A 27,941-nucleotide genomic window follows, 5' to 3' on the forward strand; every position below is an offset into this window, starting at 1 on the left:
CGTCCCCCGAGCCATCAAACTGTTCAACTCCTCACTGGGGGGAAGAGGGCAGAGAAGACCTGGAGAACAGAGGGACTGTGGGGGGTCAGTCAGTGTGCAATAACCTGCAATATTACACAACACATTTTCTATTCATATAATTCTTTTTATGGCACTGCACTTTTTATTTTTATTTTTGTTTATACCTTTTATTTCTATTTTTATCTTTATTTTTAAATGTTCATCTTTATATGGGTGTTTGGCTTTGGGGGGGGGGTTAGATTTGTAAATGACAGTGCTGTGTGTGTGAGATGGAGACGTCAATTACGCCGAGGGAACCTCCCAAAGGGATTAATAAAGTCATTTGAATCTGAATCTGAAACAGAAACAGAATGGATTCAGAATTAAAACAATGTACAAACATTAACCAGTTTAAAAACAAATATAAAAACATGATTTTCATGGGGTACAAAGAGGAAGGGGTTTAGTGGCTTTTAGGGGCCTGAATATAACACTATTGGGTGAAGGGGTAGATTTGTTTATACTTATGTTCAGAAATGGGCAGCTAATTATATGTGTATGTATGCATGTGTGTGTATATATATATATATATATATATATATATATATATAGATAGATAGATAGATAGATAGATAGATAGATAGATAGATAGATAGATAGATAGATAGATAGATAGATGTATGGGTGTATGCGTATGTAAAGGTATATATATATATATATATATATATATATATGTGTGTGTGTGTGTGTGTGTGTGTGTGTGTGTGTGTGATTATGTGTGTGATTATGTGTGTAAGTAAATATATACATAGATATAGAGCAGATGCAGTTAATAGAGACAGTAGCCTATAGTGTAAATAAGTATATTTATATAAATATATGGGCATGTGTGTACAAATATATATACATATTCAACTATGTGAATGTATGTATGTGTGTGAGTATAATTACAGTATATAATAATAATAATAATACTGTTACTTAACAGTGTGAGTACAGTGTGTGAATAATTATAAATACGGGTTAAATGATTAGTGAATGGGGGTAGAATTAAATAAGTTTACACTTCTTCCTACTCCTTTTTTGCACATGTAAATTAAGATATCAAGTGTTAAAGGATGAAATTCTTTGTTTCGTTGTTTTGTTTTCTTAACTTCTCTTGAAGTGTTGTTTTTTTTACATGTACAAAAATCAAATCAAATCAAATCTGAATATGAATCTGAATATCATTAATAATTAAGGCCCAACTCGGCTAGTGTGAAACCTTCACAGACTATAGCCGAACCGTTATGGTTGATATGGTTGACCTTGTTGATCATGTCGGGTTTTTGCGTTTAAGTTATAAAAATTGTTAAAAAAAAAGTTAAAAAAATGATAAATTTAAGACAACAATGGGAAGCACAGCTACAGACTGTATAATGAGGCTATAAAGGCGGATTTATGGTCCGCGTTACACCAACGCAGAGCCTACGGCGTAGGGTAAGCGGCGACGCGTAACGTAGGTTGCGCACGTTGCGCGTCGCTGCGCTACCCTACGCCGTACCCTACGGCGTAGGCTCTGCGTCGATTTAACGCAGACCATAATTCAGGCTTCAGATAACCCCCTCCCCTCATGCCGCGCCGCCGACGCAGCATGAAGATTGAATAAAGACCCCGGAGCTGGGCAAAGCGGGACATCTTTCTTCCATCTCTCCCCCTCTCTCTCTCTCTTTTCTGAAGTGTGTTTTCCTGGTGGGACATGCGGGGAGAGGGGCTGTGCTCACACTTCCACGGACTGGGACAGAGCTGAGCGGCGGCAGCTCCGACCAGCTAAATACATGAACTCTCCTCAGTCACATCTGCCGTTGGGCCAGTTGGAAAACATTTGCATAAAGCTGCGATCCGACCCCAACGATGCCGTCGCTGTCTGCTCCGGGGGCGCTTGAGAGTTTGTAAAGAGTTTGAGGGAAGAACCGGTTTTCCTTGGGACATTACCGCAGCTTTTGTGTCTTTGAATGGTGGGTTGTTTTTCCTGCCTGACAGGGCCAAGGAGAAGTTACAGCTGCCCCCCGAAAAAGCTCTCTGGTAAGTTTTTACAAATGATCCCTTCTGAAATAACTACAATAAAACAAGCCGGAAACAAAAAACATATACATATGTTTGTGAGATCCAGATAATGTACACATAAAAGCTGCTTTAAGACCACTTTCATACATCTCTTGTCAGTAAACACATTGAATGTATTTTACAGCAACATGGAAACAATTACGGCATCTTTCACTTGGGATGACTGATTTTTTTATTTTTATTTTTTTTGTTGTTGCATGATCCAGTGAATCTCAGATCTCGATTGATGAGTACCAAACTCTACAAGTGGAAATATTTTTCAATAACACGTAGTCAGACTGGCTCTGTGGCTGGATGAGGCGTTTTACTCTTGAGGCACATAATAATGCAACTTATCCTTCAGCCTTTCAGGACAAAGACATCATGATCCGGGATAATAATGGCTGTATTCATGAGCAGTGAACCAGGCATTTAGACCAAAGTCCCAAAGAAATGTGTATTAATGAGCACACTGGCTAACAACTCAAACCAACCTTTTCAAGTTGGTTATGTGGAAGCTCTGAGATGATAAAGTGGCGTCAATTCAGTCAAAGCTAAGGTATGGCAAGGTTACGAGTCACAGAACTTAAATACAGTATCAATCAACACGTCCAGAAAATACTCATCACAGAAGTCTATGTAGCTTATCTGTGTGGTCAAGAAAACTGGAATTTTTTCAAATGCAGTCTCACTCACTGCAAAAACTCAAAATCTTACCAGGAATATTTGTCTTATTTCTAGTTAAAATGTCTCATTTTTAGTCAAAAAATCTCATTACACTTAAAACAAGAGTCATTACCAGAAAAAGAACTTGTTATTTGACCATTTTCACCTGTTTCAAGTAAATTTTCACTTGAAATAAGTAGAAAAATCTGCCAGTGGAACAAGATTTATCTTCTCATTACAAGCAAAACAATCTTGTTCCACTGGCAGATTTTTCCACTTATTTTAAGTGAAAATCTACTTGAAACAGGTGAAAATGGTTGTTTTTGAGTCTTGTCTTAAATGTAATGAGATTTAAAAAAAAAGAGACATTAGACATTTTAACTAGAAATAAGACAAATATTCTTGTTAAGATTTTGAATTTTTGCAGTGTATAATAACTAGTGAAATCGATCATGTTGTTCTTATTTGCATATGTAGTTATTCCATAAATGTATTTAAAAAAACAAACATTTACATTTAAATGTAAATGTTTGTTGTGGCGGCTGCCGTACCTTGCCATACCCAATTGACGCCCCTGGATGATAGAGTGCCTATCTATTCTTCAACCATTAGATAAAAGTGTACTCTACTATTTTCATATTCACAGGCTGTCTGGAATAAAAGTACAATGATTTTTTAGACACAGCTTTCATCCACTCTGGCAAAGTCATGCAACTGAAGAAAGCCCTGCCTTCCTTGTGGTTGTGCTGTATAATCAAGGGTGGGAGTTGCCTCTGGGGTTTCTAGTGTGATGGCAGGCTACAGGTTCAGGCCACATGGTTTAGCCCTTTTGATAAGACAGAGAGGAAGCCCTCTCCCTTACTTTAGGGGAAAGGAGAAGGCAGGAAAGGAGGTGTGAAGGGAGAGTTTGGTAAAATACTTATCTTTTTTTATTTCGTCATTGCTTTTATGTAATGTGGGAGCAAGGCTCTCGATGTCACCTTGAATGCTAACACCATGCAGATCCCTCCTATCCTAAGTCCTAAACAAAAACATCCTTTACAGTGAGGTAGTGAGGTAGATTTCCATTTCGTTTCCATTTCATGAGGACAAATGTTAATCTGAAGTTTGAAGTCTGGTTCTGTTTTGCTTCAAGCCCAAATTGTTGTTTTTTATTAATTTTTTTCCCCTTAACAGTTAAAAACAAAGGTGCAAGAGTGTTGCATACGCAGATATGCTTTTACAGTGGCAATGCGAGATAATGATTTCACCTCAGAAGTGGTGATGGCTCCTATAGATCAAGCATGTGCCTCTACCGCGCCACAAGCTGATGCGTTCTCCTGTCAGTTTCTCCTCCACAAATACATACATTTATACACTCAGGAGAAATACTAAGCGTGTTGTCATGTATAAAGGTCGTGTTGAGAAAGGGCTCTGGCATTTAGTGGGTGTAAGACTTGCTGGATGTGGTACAGTATGTCTTTGCTTTCTCCTCTTCCAGAAAAGTACATAATGACTGTTTCTGTAAATAGATTAATGAAAAATGAGTTACTAAACCGGACAAACGAAAAACATAATTCAGGTGGTTTCTGGTCATAAGGACAAAATGTACTTCTTGTTTGCCTTTACGCATTTGTCTTTGTTTCTGACCCATGGCCTGTACATTGGTGACGGGAAATCATTGTGAAACTGGCATTGAATGGATTTGTTGTGGTACCTCGACTCTGGGAACCAGCTGATACCACCCACAGATCCAATACTAGTATTATCTTTAAAAAGTTATTTTCCTTTTTAACTGATATTTAGCACCAACCTTGTGTGATTGTTAATATTATCATCATTCCCCTTTGGCTTAATAAAATCTTGTGCTCTTCACATGATGGCTACTTAAAAACCTGATGAGGTTGCTGGTGTTAGATTTAACAACATTTGTGCCACCTGTGGAAACCGCAGCCTTGCACAATGAACGCGTCACAGTTTTGCTGGTAGGATTTTCCAGTAAAATAACTGTGTTGACGACATAATACAAATACTGTACTACACACCTAGCTCAGTCCAACAACTCATGTGCCCCTGCATCGGTACTGGGCAACTCAAAACAGGAAATTGAAAGGCAGTATTATGTAACTCTTTTAGCATTCTGTTTATAAGTATTAAATATTTTGGATGGCGCAGAGATTTAAATGGTTGCAGATACCAATACCCTTATTTTCTGCAGAACTGCTAAGTATTGCTGATGTTGGTATCAGAATGGGAACAACTCTAATTTTGAGAATGAAAACTGTATCAGGCAACATAAATTAACATAATTTTGATGAGGTTGAGGTCAGCTCTTATTGAATACATTTTAATAATCCACCATACTTTGGGTAGGCTTGTTTTTGTTTTTTTTTCTCTTCTTTTTTAAAAGCTGTCACAGAGGTTTCCTTTCTAGGTGAACAAAAATAAAGAAAAATGCAAGGTTGTCAGAGATGTGCAAAAAAGCCCCAAAAAACTATTATTATAAAGAAACCACAATGAAAGTGATGACAATAGTTCTAAAACGTCCATCCATAGGCTACATATAGTACTTTAAACATTGGTTAGATGAGAGGGAGTTGAGTTTGCCTGGGAAATGAAGAACATATGATATTTTAGGTTTGTGAGATTGCTGTAGGGGGTACAATTATAGCAGGCTGGAATTTTACAAACAGGGCTGAGTAGCTCCTCTAAATGATAGAGCTTGTGTGGTAGCTCTGCAGACGTACAATATATGGGCACTGGAGGTCGGAACCACCACAGCGTGTCTGCCTGACTCTTTACTGTAACATATATGCATGCGTGGGTATGCACTACCGGTTAAAAGTTTCACAACACCGCAATTTTCCCTTTTTTTAATTGAAATAGTCTCATAGAGTATAAACAGCTGACTTTAAATAAGAAAAAATATACGGAATCAATTTGTAAACCAAAAGGTTTTTTTTTTGTAAATGCTTGACACATCAAAGTATCTGCCGTTGTCAGAGATAACAGCTGAACCCACTCATTATTTGGCTTTCTTTCTACATTAGAAATCAAATATGCGTCAGAAAGTTTTTCCCAACTTCATTGCTGAAGTTTCTCATTAATGCGTCACACTTTTAGGTTGCTTTTCTTTCCCTCTGCTGTCCAGTTCATCCTAAACCGGCTCAGATTAAGCTTAATATCTTGTTCTTTTTTCCTAACGTAGATCTGGCATAGCTTGGACGTATGTTTTGGGTCATGATCTTGTTGCAGGATGAACCCCTGACCAACTACACACCAGAGGGTACTGCATACAGAATGCATGGTGGCCGTTTTTGTTCAGGGTGCCTCTCAGTCTGTACAAGTCACCGACCCTCCAGCAAAAACAACAGCCCTAGACCATCACACTTGGTTGACAGTCGATGTCACACACTGATGTATAACACTGAAATGTACATTGTTTTTCAGTTGTGGGTACCCAAACCCTTTTTTATTCTTTACCTTCTGGCAGTTCAGCACTGATTCCAATGTAGATTGTGATTTATTATTGTGTGATTATATAGAAAAGAGACAATAAACATACTAGTATCTAATCCAAGGACACTTCCACATAATTAGTGCTTACATTGAAGTGTTTTTCATATGATGACAAACACTGTCTGGACTGTCACTCTCACTAACATATGGACATCGCCTACTAAATGCCCCTCACAGCCACAGACTTCATAGCTGCCCCTCCTTACCACACACGTTGCACTCCTCCCACTTCTGCAACATGCTGCAGCTCAGTATGTGGATGGACTTCACCGTGTTAATGAGCATGTGTATGGTACATACCAGCATTACAAGTGTGAATCTTTTCTTATTGCTTATCTGATTTAAAAAAAAAAAAAAAAACTTTTTTATCATGTCTCTTTATAAGTAGCTTTCTGAAGTCTGAAGTTGTTGACTTCTTTTGTTTGTTGGTTATATGCATTTAATCGGAAATGTCTGATTTCATGGTTTGCCCTGGCGTTTTGGAAAGTCAAGAGAGTCTGTGTCAAAATGAAGGAGTGATTTTTCCAGTTCAGGTTTGCGCAGGGGATATATTTTTTATTGATGAGGTTGTAGCTCAAAACTGGCTCAGAAAAATACATTTTAAGTGTTGCAGTAATATATCAGAACTTATTCAGTCCAGCAGTATTAAACTTGTGCTGAGCCTGAGTCTGATCTGGAGTCCATTCAGAGTATGTGCTGTAAAGTATCTCACGGGCCCTGTAGTCAGTCATACATAATTTTCATAGTACAGTAATTTATCATATGAAACCTTTTTAAAGCAGCATAACATAGTGTTTAAATGTTGAAATATCAGTTTCTGTTTCATTTCTGTTTCTTACTTTCACGAGCATTGTCTAGCTGTCACAATCTCCCATCTCTGCTATCAATAAGAAAACCAGCTAAAGTAACTTTGGAGTCCTGCCCTGGTTGTCTCTTGCAACAAATGCACTTCATAAATTTGGAGTACAATGTAGATGATTATGAAACTAGCTCACAGCGCTACAGTGGACATCATGGCAGAAACAACTAAGAGAACAAAATGAGAGGGTAAAAACAAGACAAGTGACTGGTAAGACCAAACAAGAGTAAATCTTGCACAATGTCTTAAACATACTGACATGGACTCGCTGAGCTAGACAAAAAAAAAGAAGAAGCAAAAGTGCCTTAAAAAAGTAAATGGTAGTGTTTTTTGCTGTATTTATTTATATATGCACATTTAGTTTTCCAGCAGCTAAGTAGGAAATCATACATTGAAAAAGGGTTATCTGAATGGATAAGGTTCAGAACTTGTGTTATAGCCACTGTGTGACTTGTGTGTGAAGTAGATTGAGCGTGGTGTAAATCTATCCCATATGCCAAGTATACAGTTTTTAGTAATAGGAGGAAGCAAATAGCCTTTATATTGCTGAAATGTTAGCGACGGTAGACGACTCATTCTGAAGCTTCAAGATTGTCAGTTCCGATTTAGTTTCATTATTGCTATGAATTAGTTTTGATACTCCCTTGATGAGGCTCAAATTCAGAGAAAGTGTTGAAGGGAATCAAAGTATTTGAACATTTCAAAGTGTGTCGAGAGTAAGAACTTGTTGTCATGTGGTATTTTGTTCATTATGCAAGTTGTTACAGCACAAACACAGCAGTAGCTACCGTGCACAAATCCCCTCTCAGTCACACAAGAGCAAACCCTTGTGACACAGTGGTGAGTGTTAGATGTAGATTAGCATGAGAGCCACGCAGAGTTCAGAAAGTTATTTCTTTATATTTTGGTCACTTTTTCTTTCTCGTCGAAAGCTCTCTCCTGAAATCTTCTGAATGTATTTTGTTCATCGTCAGTGTTGATAATCAAACTCTTTGATTCTGTCTCTGCTCCGTGTCACAAACACACGAGTCAGTTCCTGCTCAAACGTTTTGTTCCACTTCCTCATCTGGTCCTGAGCTTCCTGCTATGGAAGGACAGGAAGCTTAGCAGTGGGACACTTGATGTTTTGCTTAATATAGAGTGAAGGCCAGTGTTGATGAGTTCAGGAAGATTGGTGTGTATGTAACACTCCTCATTCTTTACACAGTAAGGCATCGATTGCAGAGCCCCCGCTGGGACAATTAATGTTATTCTCATGGTAGCTGTATTAGTGGATCATTTAGCTGGTGTTGTTGTTCAGGTTAAGATGGCATGATTTATATCCACAAGTGTTGGGACCTCAGTGCGTCTCACATTCTTGTCTTGAAAGGTATGTTGTCAAAAATGTAAAGCCATAACACAGCAGGTTTTCTGTTTCTCAGCTGGTCATGGCTGTCAAGTCGACGCAGAATCTACAGCTGTGATTGCACATACCCAGCCTTTGATTAAACACACCCAAATTAGCTATGTGGAGAACTTGCAGTCCGTCTTGCCTATTCCCCAGCAGCTGAGCGCTCAAAATCTGCAGAACCCCCACCCCCATGAGTCAAGCGAAGTTTACTCAAAGCCAACGTAATATTCACCATTTCATCTGCAGCTGGCTTGCTTTTAATCTCTCAGTTCCTGTCTGTCTGTTATTCAGCGAGAGCGAGTTAAATTTTATTACTTGTTTGTGACATTTGAAATTTAGTGATTGAAACATTTTACAGGGAAATGGGTGTGGAACCTTAGGCTTCAAACTTTCTGAATTGTCTGAATTAGAAGCAACAAAGATGTTTTGAATGAAAATGTTTTCATCTTTAATAGTGTGTCATTTTGTGGTGATTCATAAATGACATCATTGAGATAAGAAACGTGGGAATGGAGACGTGTGAAGCGTAAATGCGTAAATGCTCCTGTTATGTACTAATATGAAAAGGCAAAACATTTAAGGTAAAATATTAGCAGTGGAGATGCACCGATTGCAATTTTTGTTGCTGATTATGATTTTCTTTAAGGTCCAACCAGCTGATACAGATCTTGGTTGATGCCAGATTTCTTTCTTTGAATTATAACCAACTATTTATCACAGATGAAAGATCAGAGGCTGCAGGCTGTACTCTATTGGCTTTGTTTGTAATCTTTTAATGTTTATTGGCTTCAGAGAAATGCCAATGCTGGATTAAATTTGACATCTAAAACGTTTTGAGGGGAGGGGGAAACGGTGCGTGATTGTATGTCTGTGTCGGTGAGAATGCGGTATGGAAGGGTCCTGCCATGGAGGATTTGAGCCTCCATTGGCAGGACATCAAAAACTTAATAATTTATCAATATTATATTATACAAAGATGGTTATTATTATTATTATTATTATTATTATTATTATTATTATTATTATTATTATTATTATTATTATTATTATTATTATTATTATTATTATTATTATGTATAGTATATTATATTATTATTAGTATAGGTATCGGATAGGTGAATGGATGAATGAATGGGATGCCTGGGTCTGGGGCCCTCCGTTGTCGGGCCTGCGCGGGTGTCGCCTTGTTGGGGGGTTCCCTCTCTCCGGGCCCGTCTCCGGTCCCCCCCGCTGCCTCTACGGCGGGGCGCCCCTCTGGTCTTGGAGGGCCACTTTCGTGGGGGACGGGTGCGCCTGCCCGCGTCGGCGGCCGGGGCGGCTCTGTCTCTCCGGGCAGGCTGGCCCCCTGCCGGGTGGGGGTCGTTGGCCTGAAGGGTGAGGGCCTCCTGGCCGCGTGTCCGGCCCGGACCGGGTGGCCGGGGATTGCCTGGGTCGCGGTCCGCCGCCGCAGGATCCCTGGCTGCTTCTTTCCGCGCCGTGGGGGCCCCGCCCGCGGGCCCCCTCGGCCGCCGCCGGGCGGGGGGGGGGCCTCGCAGGCGGTGGGTTGCCTCCCTCCTACTTCTCCCCTCTGTGGGGTTTGCCGGTGGCCTGGGTTCCGGGCTCTTCCTTGTCGGCCTCTGGTCTCGCGGGTGGCGGGGTCGCTCCCCCCCCTCCCCCACTATAGATACACTTCAGGTGGAGCTTTGTTTGGTTTATTACACACACACACACACACACACACACACACACACACACACACACACACACACACACACACATACACACACACACACACACATACACACATATAGTCATTTAGTCACATGCACACACACACACACACACACACACACACACACACACACACACACACACACACACGCATGATCATATACATACACACACACACACATAGACATACACACTGGCTTGTTCACCTGCATGCTGGCTCTCTAGTTTTTGGGTTTAGGTAGCGGTAGCGATAGCTTAGCTCAGACTGCGATCAGATCTCAAGATTTAGGTCGATTGCTGTTCGTGTTTTGGTTGGCTCCGTGCCGGTTTCGTGCTTTGTTTGTGGTTTTTTGTTGCAGATTTCCAGTGCTTGACGTGTGCCTCCGTGTGTTCCTGCTTCCTGGATTGGCAGTGGATGTCGTCACCCCCCCCCCCCACCCCCTCCCCCCCCCAAAAAACAAAAAAAAAAACAAAAAAAAAAAACACTGGGTTTGTATGTGTATATTTATGTATGTGTACGCATATGTGTGCGTATATATATGTATATATTACATATAGTAATAATGCACATATATACACTTTTGGTTTCTACCGTCATGGTATCAATCAATAATATGTGTGCAGACAAGGTAAAAAAAAAAAAATAAATAAAAAATAAAAAATAAAACGTTTTGATTGTTACAAATCCTAGAGTTACTTTTTTCCCCAGGCTGTACACATTGTATTCTATTGTAATTCTGCATTCACTGGGAAAATCTACTCTCCAGCGACTGAGTATTCATTATGTGCTTAGTAATGGGGAAATAAGTTGGTAATTTCTTAGTATTCTGTGCTTCTAAGTCTGCTGCAGTATCGGCCGGTATTGAAGGATTCCTGTCAAATACCATCAGACAAAAATTGGCTGATGGAAAAAACACCAGCCAATCTACTGATGCAATAATATGCAGGTTAACAAGTAAGCATGAACATGTTTAGGTTCTCATTTTTTCAGGTTGGGTTATGTAAAGTATTTCTGAGTAGTTAGCATCTTGTAGTTGTAGTAGTAGTAGTTAGTTCAGCAGCAGTCGCAGGTCTCATTTTGGAGGAATCAAGGAGGACTTCTAATGAGGAGCCATAACAGCTACTTGTTGATAGAGGAACCAATAGACTAGAGCACCAAACGTTACCATCTATAACAGCTCAGACCTAATAGGTTTTATTGTAGTTCAGACAAACATTGTATTATGGATTTTAGACACCATGTCACTTTTTTACCAGATTGTTTTATAGATTGGGTTCACAAAACAGACATTCTGCATCAAAGGAGCTGTGGCTTGTGAGGTAGATCATAATTCTGCAACTAGAGGTTCAGTAGATCAGTTCCCAGCCTTGCTATCAAAATGTCAAAATATCCCTGGGAACTGGCCTGAACCCCACTGGCCTTGATATATTCCCTGGGGTACGACTGGAGAAGCAAAGCACTACATACTGTATACAGAGTTGTAGAAGTGTGAATGAGAAACGCATTCTAAAGCACAAACGTGTACAAGATTAAAAAGTGTAGTCTCGTGTAGAGCATTGAAAGAAAGTTTAGTTACGAAATAAAAAAGCACTAAGGTTTGAGTGAACACTGTGACTGCTGCCCTATTCAGGTAAGACATTAATCACTTATGAGTACTTCACATAATCCTAAACGTGAAAAGGTAATATTCCTTTAACTCAAAGTAGTGTTAAGACATAGTGCTGGACAGCCTTCCTAGTATTCCTCCTGTAGTTGTTCAGATCCAGTTAAGCATTGAGAGGTTTTGGGAGCCTCCAGAGAGTTCTTTCAGATAAACCGGCCTCTTCTCAGGACCCCGACACTCGTCACTCACCAGCTCACCGATGGCAGATACTTGGCATCCAACTTAAAGCAAACAACTGGGGATGTAGCAGCTTCCTTGCTGCTCTCAGCCATCTTTATGCGATCTCCTTTTTAGTCCGCATGGTTTCCTCCGAGTGCCGCTAGGGGTCACAGCACAGGCCCCGGAGTCTTTGTCTTGCCCCATAATGGCTCCATTCTCCCTCAGAAGCATTGACTCCCAAGCCCGCCAAACACTGGACACCATTGTGATGAAGGGATGCAACATGAGGCAGAGACATGGGAGTGTGTAGAGTTAAGCTGGAGTACGGTCACAATCATTCTGAAATATTAATTAGTTCACACTCGCGAACATAACTTCACCACTATTTAAACTGTAGTTTTACAACTGGGATTTAAGATCTAACTATGATTCAATACGTGGACTTAATCGTTTTCTGTTCATGCCGCTGACTCATTCATTCTGTCAGGGTTTAATTTAATAATGTAAGCTAACCACAAAGTTTCATTCAGCTTCTTGGATCAGTATCGGCAAAACAGTTGTGGTGTTTTTTTATTTATTTTTGGTCTAATTGTTTAATAGTCTAATGCAATGTTTATAGTTTATTATATGTTTAATCATAGAAACACATAGATTTCAATCATTTTTACTTTTTTTGGCCTACCCACGAGTCTTATTTTCAGTATCATTATTAGCTTTTCAGCACTTTCAACTGTGTAAACTAAGATTAAAAGTGGTCAGGAAAAGAAAGAAAGAAAGAAAAGGAAAAAAACGTAGAAAAAAAGCACACATCATTTTCCACTCACACAACGTTGCTGGTTCAGGAAGATCATCAGTGTCTGCTTTAAATGCACAAGTGTCAAATCAGATGAAAGCCAACTGGAGCAAAATGCATGAAGACAAACTAGCACCAGCAGCCTTAACATGACAACATCATTATTTATTTTGGTCCAGTTTGAAGTTTTTAACTTCCACATTTAAACGTGAAGAAATCCCTCCTTTTTCTTCCCTTGTGGCTAAAACTATGGTAACAGGGTGAAGCAGATCAGCAAACAAATCAGAGGAACCAAAACAAAAAGGGGGAAAAAACGAAACCTCTCATCCTCTGTGAGATCTCAGTGGGCTGGAGTCATTGCTTACACAATTACAGTCATATCCACATCTGCCACATCTGTAAGAAATTTAGAGTTTACTCTGAATCTCGTAGAAGTTACGAAGAGAGACACATCGACACACCCGCCAGCTGTCGTACATGCCCTTTTCTTGCTGCTCAAAGCACTATGTATAGTTTTCTTTTGTCCCACAGCACATGTTGCTTTCATTACATCACTTGTATATGTTTTTGAACCCCTCCTTTTTGTTTTTATGAGATCATTTTGCAACAATAATTCACTCAGCAGATTTATAGGACATTCTACAAGTTCATTGCCATTTCAGTTTTAGTCGTACTGTGAAGTTATAAGCATTTCCTGAGTTCTGTCTTGTCTTTCGGTGCAGGGCTGCAGCATCACAATTGTCACTGATAGGCACTGAAGGTTTGTGAGCTACTTAAGAAAAAGAAAATAAAGGGAGAACTTTCCGATGGTCTCATTTTTTCCACGTAAAGTAATTCACGGGTAGGACACGGATTGCAAAGTCTCTTCCCTGAGAAAGAGGCACAACAATTTTGTCACTTTTTAGCATAAACAAGAACATTCAAGTTTGAAAAATGTGCAAGGCATACAAGGTGGGACAAAGGGAAAAGAGAGAAGTTGTTAAGCACAAAAGGCAGGACTGACTGTTCTTGGATTGTTTGTCTCAAGCAGACAACGTGAACAAGTTGTAATCTGATCCCAACAATGGTGAGCTCATACCGAGGGCCTGCCGGCAGTCTCAGAAACAGCATACCACCCATACGCCTTAAGCTCTGCTGCAGCCCTCTGTGGGTCCCCATAGGCCTGTTATCTGCAATATCATATCATCTTTAAAGTCTACGAGAGGCTCAAACACAAATCATAAAGGACAAGGAAATAAATGTAAAGTGCGGGGAAAATGTTATATACCTTGTGTGTCCATTTTATACTGTAGTGAAGGATGTGTACCATTGTTGTGGGCAAGTTATCAAACCTCATATCTGAGTCCAGTCCCCAGCGTTTAAATGAAGCCCAGCTCATTAAAGATAATCTGAGTCGAGGCCGAGTCCACTTCTCAAAATACACGTTGAGTTTGAGTCTAAATGACACAGCTGTCAGCTTTTTAAAGACATGTAGTTTGTAAAACTAATTTCACAGATTTCCAAGTATGCACGTTACATATTTTTTCCCAAGTATCTACATATATATGGTAGGTTTGTGCCAAGTTTGGTAAAAAATAAATCCTTTTTATGTGCAATTAGTTTTCTAGTTGTATATGTAAGAGTGAGGGTGAACGTGTCCTTCAGTAGTCCTCTTATATTTCAAAACAATGTTTACAAACCCTTGCAGCACTTCCTTTCTGATTACCAGATCGCTAAATTAACTACCCCAATTGCACGTTTATAGCCTAAGCTTAGCAGCTTGTCCAAAAGTAACTTGCAGTGAAATCAACTGAATTTGAATTACAAATGAGCAGTTTATCTGAAAGGATGACAGCAGGGAAGCAACCTGGGGAAAATTATGGCAAAAATAATCTGCATCTTGCACAAAAGTAGTATTGAACTTAATTTAGATATTATATTATTCAAAATCATTATGACATAAAATGACTTGACTGGACTTGAGTACTACAAACCTGACTTGTACACGGTTTCTTTTTTTAACCAAAGTATTAATTTCAATTGAGGTCAAAATACATTTTATCTAAATGAGCTTTTAACACACATTAAACTGAAAATGAGTTGGAGACGGATGGTCTTTCACTTGATTGTAAATAAATGTAATTAAAAAAGGGTGAAAGCAAAGCTTCACAATTAATACAATAATAGTTTGACTGAAATTAATAAAATTGTGTGGAAAAACAGATAAAGGAAACCCATGCTTCTCAGAGGACTTCTCTCTGGTTTCATGACCCTAAAGTTTTCTGAAGGAACAACACTTGCATATGGGTTGTACCGGGGGCAGGCTGGATGTTTTCAGGTTGCCTTGACATCAGCACATACAGAGCAGCCTGAAAGAAGAGTTCACATTCCCCTCCATGTTGAAGTTAATGGTTTCTCTGTATTACACAAAGATATTTGAAATGTTACTTTCTTATTTTTGATCAGTGTTTTCTTTTTTCTTACAGCCACTAATTCTTTACAGATGGACTTGAGATAATTACAATTGAAGCCCTACTCTTTTCCTGAACTCCAGCCAGTCCCAGAGCCCCCATCATTCATCAGAATGACTGATCCCACTGGGCTGCGATCTGAACTGGAGGGGACAGGCATGGCGGAGGTCGACACCTGTAGTTTGGAAATAGAGAGAAAGTATGACATCATCCCTGCCGTCATCTGCTCCATGTGTTGCCTTTTTGGTATAATCTACTGCTTTTTTGGTGAGAACCCCTTCCAGCTCACGCACATTGATACAAAGTGCTGCAAGTTGTCACATATTCTCACTGTGGACACCTGCCAACACGTGTAGTGCATGTGTCCCATTTTGATCAGCAGAGGTGTCAAAAGTATTCACATTCATTACTCAGGTAGAAGTATAGATACTAGAGTTTAAAAATACTCCTGTAGAAGTTGAAGTATCATCTCAAGTTTTTTACTCAAGTAAAAGTATAAAAGTACTGGTTTCAAAACTACTTAAAGTATAAAAGTAAAAGTAATGTAAGGGGGAAAAAAGCCATTAAGGACAAAAGCCATTGAAAATGAATGCATCTTAGTATAATGCAAATATATTAAAGAACCATATATGTGTACTATTGAGCATTAACATGTGTTTCAGAGAGCAGCAGATATGATGACTAGTTGCCCATAAGTATTGTAGTGGTGCAAAAAGTCAAACTTCAGAGGCATTTTATCATTTATCCTAACCTTTATTGGAATGTACATCCAAGTTTAGTTGCAGGAATCTGAGGGAACGGATGTAAGAACAAAACTGGACAAGAACATCTGAGCCACAACCACAACCAAATTCACTCTATCCGGATGGAGCAATTTAACTGGATACTTTTTTTTTAAAGGCCGAAATGAAGTAGAGTAACGAGGCTGTTTTTAAAATGTAAGGAGTAAAAAGTACAGATAATTGCGTGAAAATGTAAGAAGTAAAAGTAAAAAGTCGTCTGAAAAATAATTACTCCAGTGAAGTATAGATAACCAAAATTTCTACTTAAGTAAGGTAACAAAGTATTTGTACTTCGTTACTTGACACCTCTGTTGATCATACAACTGTTCATACTCCTATTCTTTCCTAATCCTGATTCTCCGCCTGTGTCTCTCCCCCTGTAGGTTACCGCTGCTTCAAGGCTGTCATGTTTCTGTCTGGTCTGATGTTTGGCTCGGTCATCATCTTTCTGTTATGTCATAAGGAGCACGTGCTGGACACCCAGCTGAGCGTGGAGGCCAGTGCAGGCATCGGCCTCGGCATAGGCCTCCTATGTGGCCTAGTCACGATGCTGGTGCGGAGTGTGGGCCTCTTCATGACGGGCCTGCTGTTGGGACTCCTCCTGGCCCTCGCCGCCCTGCTGGTCACCCACCAGTTCTACACGCCGACCACAGTCTGGGTGCCCCTGGGTGCTTTACTGGGAACAGGCATGCTGTTTGCCGTGCTCACACTGCAGTGGCAGAAAATGTTCACCATGCTCTCCACTGCTGTGTTCGGAGCCGCGATCATGACAGTGTGTGCAGATTACTTTGTGGAGATGCTGGCTTTGGGCAACCATGTATATGACACGTTGCGCCTCACGCCTGGGCCGGCGCTGTGCTGGTATAGCTGGGTCATTCTGGGCATCTGGCCTGCTCTCAGCCTAATAGGAGTACTGGTGCAGTGGAAACTGACAGACGACAGCTTCTCACACACTGAGGGTGAGGAAGAACTACACTTCCCACAATTCTTGACTTTAACTGTTTGGGGAAAACACATTCAACCTTCAGTTATATCTAGGGCTGGGCGATTTTGGACAAAAATAAAATCCCGATTTTTTTTTTTTTTTTTTTCTCTGAAAATCCGATTTTCGATTTCGATTTTTTTGGTAAAACTACAAAAGACAATGGAATAAATTGTTTGTTTCAAATATTTTATCTTTATTTTTAAAGAAAAATAGCCAACAAATGTCCCTATTGGGAATGAAGTGTAATTGAAAGATACTGTAAATCCTCCTTGAGTTTAGTAAAGTGACAACATTTACAATTTTCTTGACCAAACAAAGATGACTAGACGAGCTCTGTCTGTAATGCAGCCAGCTGCAAAAAAGGAAAATCGATTTTCCGATTTTCCTTTTTTTAACATCGTCTTGATTAATAAATCCGATTTAGATTTAAAATCGATTAATCGCACAGCCTATATCCTAATTCCAAATATAAAGTACAGTTTCATAGTTAATCACATCTTTATGACAGGAGGGTCCCAGTGTTCATTGACGATACGACACTTGTGGTCTAATGAAGACCACAAGTGTCGTATCGTCAATAAGGTTCTACATATCAAGGAGCAGAAGTTACTAAATGCCTTCTCCAATTTTTTTATGTGTTTTGTTGAATTAAAGGCTGGATTTTACACTTCAAGCCCATATTCATTATATAAGCGCACATTGAATATGTTTTAAGCAACTAATGAAACAAAAAGTTGTGATTAAATATTTCTGGATGTATGAACTCTGCTGGACCAATCTTTATCCAACCTCAACCTCTGAAAAACAAGTTGACCTCGCTCAATTATTTATGTTTAATTCAATTTATAAACTATAATTTATCATTTGATAATTTACATTTGTGGTAAAAGTGTTTTTAACCAAGATTTTGAACTAATGAGGTTCTAAATACTTCTTTTTAAATCCTCTTGGTCCTGCAGTTGTCATCAGCCGAAGGCAGAAGAGAGTCCAGCTGATGCGGATCCGAGAGAAGGACGCCAAGAAGCGACAGCAGGCAGGTGGGCAGGAAGGCACGTACCGCCGTAAACCCACCCCAGTGAAACGTTACGCTGGGGATCTACTGGCACCGGTCAGTCACCCAACATGGCGTGTGCTGTAGTGATTTAGTTTTTTTTGTCTTTTCCTTAATAACACAAGTTACGCTTAAAAGTAAAACCAAAATCTCAAAAAGTGTTTTTTGTAGGATGTAATCAAGTGGAACATTTCCTTTTTATACCTCACCGATCTCTCCTTATGTTGTTCTTCTGCTCAGAGTTACCTGCAAAGTCTGCGGGACAGACAGATGGGCACAGGCACTTCCCTTAGCAGCCAAGGCACCATGAACCAGACCATGATCGACATAGACTACGATACTGGATCCACGGCCCCCCTCACAGCCACTACGCCCGTCGTCAGGGTCTGAACCTCACAGAGACGGGACATGGGACTTTGTTGCGCTCTCTGGTTATCTTAACTGTGTCTTCCTAATGTAGAGTAGAACCAAGAACCTGCTCCACTAGACTGAGGCTTTTATTACCGTGAAACGGATGTGGAGCAAGGACGGTTATTCTCCTTTAGTGAATCCTGAGTGTTCAGTGGAATAAAATGCTGCTCGCCGGTGGGAAGAGACAGGTGTCCAACTCCTGTTTGATGATGCTAAAACCACTGTGACCTCTGTTTTTCTCAGAGAAACAATGAAAACGGATACTAACAAAATAAAGACGTTTCTACTCCCCTTATATTAACTAGGAAAGCACAAGTACGAGCCTTAGAAACATTTATTTCTGTTCTGGTGTTTTACATTACGTGTACTGTACTTCAGAAGTTAGTCGTGGCCATCAACTGTTAAGTTACTGTCCGTCTCACTATCTTATTGGTTGAGGATTTGATTGAGTTTGTCATTAAAGTGAATTTTTTTGCATATTATTTTCTTCCTAGAGGAATTCTTTTGACAGAGTAAAACATGTGGACACAAGGAGTTTGACAAAATGAGGCATGTGTCCCAGCTGCACTTCAGACCAGTTTTTGTTTTGCAGTGTTTGCTCATCAGAATGCAACCGCGGAAGAGTCTGTTGTGTAAGCTTGTGGAGTAACCTTTTTTTTTATAAATATAATTTATGTAATGATTAATTACCTGGTAGTGTTTCTTAAAAAAGGACAAAAAACAAAGCATGTTTGTTAATGTGTAGGATTTTCAATAATTCTCCATTTGTTCTTGGGATTTTACAGGAAGAGTACGCTGGTTTCCTATTTGTGTAAATACGTGTTGATAGAAATTTCACAGTTAAATAAATCTGTTTGATAAAAATGGTTTCAGCTCCTGTTTGTCCGCTCAGACTCTAAGCAACACTGGCAACATCACTCATTAGCTGTTTTCTTTTTTTCAGAGGGCACATTGCAGGACAGACTACACTTTTATCACTGAATGTTGAATATTTTATCTCCTTTTGTGGTTAAGTGAGCAGCTATTCAATTCATTGAAAAAAAATCAGTTTTATTGTTGGGACTATGTATCATTTCACTGTATAAAATGTTCACTTAAAATCCATATACAAATCCACATCACATGATCGCTCACAAATTAGTGTGAATAATGACATAATTCAAGCATGCACTGAGAATACAAAACTTTAAGTGTATAAAGCCATCATCATATTACATCTTGTGAAAGTATTTTGACGTGTATGCAAAAGAAACGAGCAGAAGCTTTGATTTCTCCTCCAAAACAATGATCAGTTAAAAGAGCGACACACAATACAGTATAAATCATCCTGCTCTAAAGGGTTAGCTTGATTACAACTGGATCCAGTGAAATAAAATTAGTTCTCACACTAGTTTTTGCTAATGTGGTCAGTGATAATTCTGCAACTGATGTTGCATGTTTGTCAATGCCCTGGGAGTGGAGCCAGCACTTCTGCGCCGGACCTTTTGGTACCTGCTGCCTCCTGATGGTTGAGCCCTAGCATCGCATCCAGCGCTCCCTCTTGCTCAACGGGTATCCTCTGTCAGCTTTGAGCTGCTCATTCACTCTCCAGTACTCATCGCCCTTGAAGAAGAAGACCTTGCCATTGGTCCAGGTGAAGGCTGCGTCAGGACTGGAGGGCACTCCGCTGAAGAGCATGCTGAGCGGCTTGGGGTAGACAGTCAAATCATTGTACTTCAGCTCATCAAACTGCCAGTGCTCTGAGCCCTTCATGTAATAGCAGCAAAGAAAAAAAGGACAAAAAAAGGACAAAAAAAGCATTTATAAAAAATAAATAAATGGATAAAGACATGTTTGAATTCTACCTCTCCCCAGTGGCGTCAATTCAGTGGAAGCTAAGGTACGGCAAGGTTACGAGTCACAGAACTTAACTAGAGTATCAATCAACACGTCCAGCAAATACTCATCACAGAAGTCTGCTATGTAGCTTATCTGTGTGGTCAAGAAAATTGGAACTTTTTCAAATGCAGTCTCGCTCACTGCAAAAACTCAAAATCTTACCAGGAATATTTGTCTTATTTCTAGTTAAAATGTCTCATTTTTAGTCAAAAAATCTCATTACACTTAAAACAAGAGTCATTACCAGAAAATACTTGTTATTTGACCATTTTCACCTGTTTCAAGTAAATTTTCACTTGAAATAAGTAGAAAAATCTGCCAGTGGAACAAGATTTATCTTCTCATTACAAGCAAAACAATCTTGTTCCATTGGCAGATTTTTCTACTTATTTTAAGTGAAAATCTACTTGAAACAGGTGAAAATGGTTGTTTTTGAGTCTTGTCTTAAATGTAATGAGATTTAAAAAAAAAAATTAGACTAAAAATGAGACATTTTAACTAGAAATAAGACAAATATTCTTGTTAAGATTTTGAGTTTTTGCAGTGTATAATAACTAGTGAAATCGATCATGTTGTTCTTATTTGCATTTGTAGTTATTCCATAAATGTATTTAAAAAAACAAACATTTACATTTAACCCTTGAAGCAAAGGTGTGGCGGCTGCCATACCTTGCCATACCCAATTGGCGCCCCTGCCTCTCCCCATAGATACCTTGATGAAGACCAGCTTCTTGTTCACCTTCAGGTACAAGGCTGCGTCGATGTTGGGAGGGATCTTTTTCACCTGTTTAGGGTAGCCGTAGTCAAGCATGAACCTTGTATATCTCCACACTTTATTGCCTGGGGCCAGAAAGAATTCAGAGCTTTAATATTTGGAGGGGACAGCTGCAGAGAAGAAAGAGCCCTGAATGAGCCCGGCTTTGGCAAACAAAAGTTACTCTACCTTTAAGGAAGTATGTCTTGTTGGTCCTTTGAGAGTGGACGGCAGCATTCAGGTTTCCAGGGAGTTCCCTCCACAGTCTGCTGGTCTTCATCGGCGTGTTATAGCCCAGATCAGAGATGGTCCACACATACTCACCACTGAAAGCAAAGGTTTTCTCCCATGGACCTGATTGAGCATATATTGATATGGTGATGCCCCAAATTTTGACCTTTTTTTATAACAAATAAATCATGTTAATGTAAAAAGAAAAAGGCTTTGTCAAACTTGATCTCTGTGTAATCTGTTGCAGTTTTTGGACTCTTGATTTATTCACTTTAAAATGTCATAAAATGTCAAATGTCATAAAATTATAACATGCCTTTATTCATCTTGATAGGCTCATCCAGGCCAGCTGACAGTCTTGCCTGGGCCCCGGACAAAATAATCTAAGATGGGCCCCCTGCGCCCGGATATTCTCCTCTTCCTCTCCTCTCCCTCTGCTCTTCAGGTTTTTATACAGGCTAATGGACGTTAACATTAGAGATAGCCACTTAGGTTAAGTTACAAGGTTGGTAAACGTTGGCTGCGCTGTTTCTTACCTTGCTCTAACCTGACTTTATTAATTCCAGCTTCACCGTCACCACCTTTTTAAAATATTTGTGTAGAGAATCTCTGAGGCCTCTATTTTCTTCTTCTCTTCTTCTCTTTTCTCTTCTTTTCTGAGCCCCGGACTTGTGCTGACTGGACATTTTGACCATTCTAATGGTTGAATTAAATGATAACATCAAATTTTGATCAGCGGCCAAACCATTTTTGTGTTGGGGGTTCTTGACCACAAGGATAATTAGGAATAAAACAAATAACAAGTTTTTATGTAACTCAAATACTACATATTCTTTCCACAAATAGGCATATTTTGAAAAATTTTGAAAAATGATTCCATAATTTAATGAGAAAAAAATAAATAAATAAATTATTTTTTTTTTTCAGTTCTGGCCCCCCCCCTCTACCCTGGGCCCGGGACAACAGACCCGTTTGTCCCCCCCCTATCGGCGGGCGTGGGCTCATCTATAACTTACCTAACATGACGGCATCAAGCACGGCGGTGCACGGATCAGGTACAGTCTCAGCTCCGTTGCTGCTTTCGGTGGGGAACGGGCTGTCTGGAGTGGTTGGACTGGCTAAAGTGCTGGTGACCCGTTTGCCTTCAACAAAGAAGAAATGACAAATCTTAAGAATATTCTCCTTGTGTTGACATGATTAATGTTTTCAGGGCAAACGAGTACAGTTTTATCATCATACTGTCAGGTGAAGTTAAATGTGCACTGACTGACTTCAGGCATTTGGTCTAAACAAGTAAACAACTCTGCAGCGGACATCACTATTACCAATTAAAGGCAGGGTAAGGGATTTCTGGATGAATTCACAGCTCCTCCCTCTCACTTTCTCCGGTGATCCCAGTATCCCCCATCATGAACTCTCCCATGCGTCTCTGTTCTACGCTACTTCATGTGTGGGAGCACAAGTACTAACACTCCCCCTGTCTGTGATTGGTTGAAGTAATATTTGTTATGGTTTGGGGGGAAGGCTGCTTCCTGCACTTTATTTCCCTTTTACAGAGCCAGGCCTGTCTAAGGGCTGACATAAAAAAAAAAGAGTGAATTCCTGAGTTGAGCTAGCAGATGGTGAGATCTTTAATGAATGTGATTGAAGTGGGTTAGAAATTGTAATAAATTACTTATACCTTTAACAAAGAGTAATATATATTGAAACACTTTATAACCACTTTTGTAATGTATTTCTGCTCACCGTATAGTGCCTGGATGCCCCTCACATCATCTGAATGCAGTCTGAAGTTGGTACGGTAACCAGCGTACACCGGCGCCATCAGAGCGCTTCTGAATTCAGAGTGGCCCAAACCGAGGGCATGGCCTATTTCGTGGGCTGCTACAATACGCAGATTAGTACCATAATATGACCCCTCAGTCCAGAACTCGTCCTCATCAAAGTGGACAATACCAGATTCTGGTGACTCAGCGTGAGCCAGTACGTGACCTGCAGGGATGCACATACACAGCAATGATTTCACAATCCAAGAGCTGAGTGACGGATCTCTGTGGATGATTCACTGGTTTGTGTGGAAATAAACAATAAATGCCTTTAAACTGAAAATTTACCGCGGCCATCAAAGGGGACGGGACAGTAGCCGTCTTTTTTATGAAAGGAGATTCTTATGTCTGCTCTGCCGTAGTCGACCTCTCTGAAAGTCAAAGCTGCCACTTCAGTCCAGTACTTGAAGGCGGACCGAATGGCTGTCCTGACCTCAAGCTTCAACATGTCAGGCGTGTAGTTATAGATGCGGTAGGTCAGGCTCCTCTTTCTCCAGCGACCTGTAAAAGACCAGAATCTTTAAGAAAATTTGATTCTTTTTTTATTTACTGATAAATCAAACATCAAGAATTCATGGACTTTTACACTTCTCTGATCACTTATCTCTGTCTTGATCAAACAATGGATCATTAATCTTCACTGTAATTACAACAATACAGTGTCTGGCAGAGCGTTACCTAGAAACTGTTTGTGTCAGCTTGTCCCATTGATTTCACTTTCAAAAATACAATTTTTCTCAGCTTGAAAACTGAAAATAAAAACATATTTCTCATTACTAGAAAAGCAGTAACATTTCTTTTTTTGTCACTTTGTGTTTATTAGATTTTCCGTTTATTACAACTGCACATTTTTACCAGATCACAAAAAATATCTGTATATTCACCGTACAACAAACAAACAAATAAAAATAAAAAGTAGAAAAACAAACATAAATTTGTGGGTTAGCACATTAATAATCTATCCAAAAAAAGAAAAGAGGAAGAAAAAAAGAGGTTCGCATCCTTATGCTTTCTGTAGATAAAATGTCCACTTTTGCCATCTCTTCTCAAATAGCCCTTCCCTCAAACTCAAAAGTATAATCAAACCATCTAAATACCACAAAAACACAAGACTAGAAAATTATATTTTCAACCAAGTTATGTTTATGTTGTTAAAAGACAAAGACGAAGGTCATAACCACAAATGTGTGCATGTGCAGCTCACCCATAACTCTGTACTTGTGGAACTTTTTGTTGAAAGGGTCCTCCATGCCGCAGCGGGGCTGTCTCATCACCTCCATGGTAGCTTCATCCAACTCTCCAGTAGGTGGCAGGTCGTTCACCCTCTGGAAGACTCTGACAGGGCAAGAAGTAGTCAAACATCTGGAAACCAATAATGAGATGTAACAAAACAAAAAGAAAAAAAAAAAGAAAAAAAGGACAACCTGAGAGCTTCAATGACCTCCTCCAGATAATGAGGGTCTGGTGGATCAGCAGGCTCACTCAGGTAACCGTACTGCCTCAAATATGCCTGTACAGGTGCACACAGGCAAATGTTTAGTGTGTATATATATGAAAACTTGAACTTTTTTTGTCTTTTTTGAATAAAAATACATACATTAAATGGAATGACTGTTGGGGGAAAAAAAAAAAAAAAATCTTACCTTTGCTTCATCTAATTCTGTCCACTGCACCACTGCACTTAATGCTCCTCTGAGGCTGAGCAGCAGCAACAGCAGTCCTGAATAGTCCATCATCAAATTTTCATCAACAGATTTGTGTCCCAGATAGCCACGGCTGCTGCTCTCAAGCCCTGGGAAGTGTTCAGCAGAGCCTCGCAGCAGAATCTTTGTTTTCCTGGCGCTCGGGGCAGTTTTAACTCTGTCGTGCATGAGTCAGCCCTGTGGCTGGGATGATCCACCTCTGAAGAATGAGAATTACAAAAGCAGCCACTTGAACTCAGCCGGCACGTCTGTCTGCTGTTAAACTGTACAGCTGTTCAGGGAGGACTTGCGGTTGCGGCTGTGCTCCACGCACTTTTAATCCATTTATAGAGTCAAGTTGACATTAGTGAGCTGTCGTTCACCTTTGTTAGAAGCTACAGGCGTGAACACACTCTTGATAAAACTGTACTCGTCCCATACTGCTCACTGGTGTTTTGTTCAATCCCGGGTCTTAATACATACTGTAACTGAATGTCCTGTGTATCACAGTTTAATTATAGCTTTAAATCACAGGAGTGGCCTCACCTACTCTGTTCACATTCCTGTCTTCTTCACAAAAACCTTTATTTTCAGTTGGGCTGGAACATTTATACGATCAATAGAGAGTTTACACGTCTCACAAGTCTCTTCCTCAACATTTTTATGTATTGATCATATAAATGTTCCAGGCCAACGGAAAGAAAAGGTTTTGTGAAGAGAGTTAACATGTCTCACGAGTCTCTTCCTCAACATTTTTATTTGAGACTGAAGAGATACATTACAACCCCCGTCATACCAGTGATGGTTTGATGCGGAGAGAAATGTTTATCTTATACAATCTGATCATTAGTTACCATACAAATAATCTTACTATATTTTACAATTCCACTATTGTAAATAGTTTAAGTAAGAAACAGTTGATAATATAATGTATAATAACCCCAAGACATGCTCTCTGGTCCAACATCAAAGAAAAAGGCAATTTTTGAAACTGCATACAAAGTACTGCAGTTGCAGTTTAGTACACAGGATGTTCTGTGTCCTGGTCGTTGGTGTGTATTATGCCACCGTAAAAAAAACAATCATGGTACAACACAAACAAAAACAAGTGGTATGCTTGCTCCAAAAGGCTTCTGTTGTAGTGGTGCATTATGGGATGCAGTACGTGTGGCAGACACATAATATCAGTCCTTCATAATATCAAGTAAATGGACAAAATCCTGCAAGAACTGAATATCGAAGCTCCACCAATGACCACCAGGGGTTGGCTCCAAAAGCAAATCAATCAATTTCACTGACCTCAAAGTTAAATTATCCAGTTTTACAGCAGGATAAAACATATTCACAAGCAGAGACAAATACGGTTTTAGCTTCTTGCCGTAGGTTTCAGATCCATGACAACTCTCTGGGGGAGGATATTAATGTGCTTCATAAATAATAAAACGCCACAATTGTATCCATAATTAGGGGGTTGGTTTTGAGCTGACAGCAGTCTGTGGTGGTAATGGTTAGCTGTCATCATTTTAGCCACGTAACACTTTTCAGTGAATTTGACATCTGAGATATGAATTTATGTACAATCATATCACTCTTATTCTCAATAGACAGTATGGCCGGTGCTGCTAATTGTGCCAGGAGATTTCTGCCACTGACTCCGAGTACCCCTCGAAAAGTGGACCAGTGAAGGCGCTGAACTTATCTAAGGTGAGGTGGCCGCCTCAACCAAGACATTTTTTCAGAGATAGCGAACCACCTGGGTACTTTTCACATTACTGCAGACCATGCAGTACAGTAATGTAGTACATTGTACTAACTGCTACCATGAAAAATACAAAAACGTCCAAAAAAAGAAGTTTGCAGCGGTTTATAACTAGAAGAGGTGGTATAGCATTAAGTGAAGGACTCATGTAATTTTCCTGTAGGTGTTTCTGTTACTTAACAGGTAAGCTAAGTAAGTATTTTCATTTGATTCTGAAAAATCAATAATTCTTGTGGCTTTTATCCAGGTAATTATGCAGTAATGCCATCCCATGTGCACTTTATATTTAGGTATTTGCCAATATATAATCAGACTGGTTTTGTTCATAGATTGTCAATGGTTTTGTCTTACTTAAGAAATTAGTTGATGTATCATCTATCTTTAAAGAACCGCACGTGGGTGTTTATTCCAATACAGAAAGTTTATTAGCACTTGTCTACTTCAACAGCAAATTGTGTTACTATTTCTATCTAGGAGCTCATTTTGGCATTGATATTGTCAGACAAATTTTTTTATTACATTTGGTGTTTATTTAAAGGGATAGGAAGTCAGGGCCACATTTATGCCCAATTTATAAAACCATGTTTAGTGGGCATAAATCGTAAATGTTAATTTGCTGATGACTCAGTGGTATTCAGACATAAAGACCTCACAAAATACATAAAGAGCCATGTACGGTGCTGGTGCAAATGTTGGCGACGCGCTAGCAACTCAAACAACTGGCCTCAAGATGTGACTTCATGTCTGGCATCATGTAAACTCACAGGTACCACACTCTGTCTTTGAACACAAAAGACCAACAACTTCCTTTTTACATCCTGCAATAACGTAAGTGCATAATGTCCAGTTAGTTAGGATTATACCTAAACTAGGACTTAGAATTTAAATATATTTAACCAAAAAGCTTTTTACATTCTTCTTTTAATACGCTCACATAAAACCCTTTTAGAGCTTACACCTCGTTCCTGCATATTTCCCAATGTGTTAAAACTATAAATACAAAAAAACTGACTGTGCCCGTTTGCATTTCTTATCTAGTGACTTGGAGAATCGTCATCTTCAAATTTCCTGTATTTAACCCTGCTGTGAGTGTGCCGAGCATTCAAAGAGAGAAAGAAATGACAAAACAGGAACAAAGAAGTGGGAGTTTAGTAAACTCTTCCTTTTTTTCGGGGGGTGGGGGGGTGCTCTTGGAGCTATTACACATACTTTGAAATACAGTGTCAAAATATTGTTCAGATTTGATGCAAGTTAACATTTTTCACATTTTGGTCATCCTATACTCCACTGCATGCAGATAAACCGAAC

General features: G+C 39.6%; 2 protein-coding genes across 4 annotated transcripts; one reads left to right on the top strand and one right to left on the bottom strand.

Moving 5' to 3' along the window:
• Positions 1-1,693: 1,693 nt before the first annotated feature.
• Positions 1,694-19,359, top strand: LOC133448708 (transmembrane protein 198-like). 3 transcript variants are annotated; one of them, XM_061727485.1, is made up of 5 exons: positions 1,694-2,064; positions 15,290-15,541; positions 16,440-17,015; positions 18,001-18,149; positions 18,333-19,359. In XM_061727485.1, exons 2-5 carry the CDS (start codon positions 15,388-15,390, stop codon positions 18,480-18,482), a joined length of 1,029 nt encoding a protein of 342 aa, XP_061583469.1. In that variant the 5' UTR covers positions 1,694-2,064; positions 15,290-15,387; the 3' UTR covers positions 18,483-19,359. The 3 variants fall into 3 exon arrangements, with proteins under 3 accessions (XP_061583469.1, XP_061583470.1, XP_061583471.1); XM_061727486.1 differs by having other exon boundaries at positions 18,001-18,090; XM_061727487.1 differs by having other exon boundaries at positions 18,001-18,078.
• Positions 19,098-25,479, bottom strand: mmp19 (matrix metallopeptidase 19). Its single transcript, XM_061727484.1, has 9 exons — positions 24,836-25,479; positions 24,617-24,702; positions 24,397-24,527; positions 23,481-23,693; positions 23,113-23,358; positions 22,383-22,508; positions 21,325-21,489; positions 21,094-21,221; positions 19,098-20,249 (listed from the first exon to the last, which is right to left on the bottom strand). Exons 1-9 carry the CDS (start codon positions 25,061-25,063, stop codon positions 20,019-20,021), a joined length of 1,554 nt encoding a protein of 517 aa, XP_061583468.1. The 5' UTR covers positions 25,064-25,479; the 3' UTR covers positions 19,098-20,018.
• Positions 25,480-27,941: the final 2,462 nt, after the last annotated feature.

Source organism: Cololabis saira, chromosome 8, assembly GCF_033807715.1.
Source record: "Cololabis saira isolate AMF1-May2022 chromosome 8, fColSai1.1, whole genome shotgun sequence".
Lineage (NCBI taxonomy): Eukaryota > Metazoa > Chordata > Actinopteri > Beloniformes > Belonidae > Cololabis > Cololabis saira.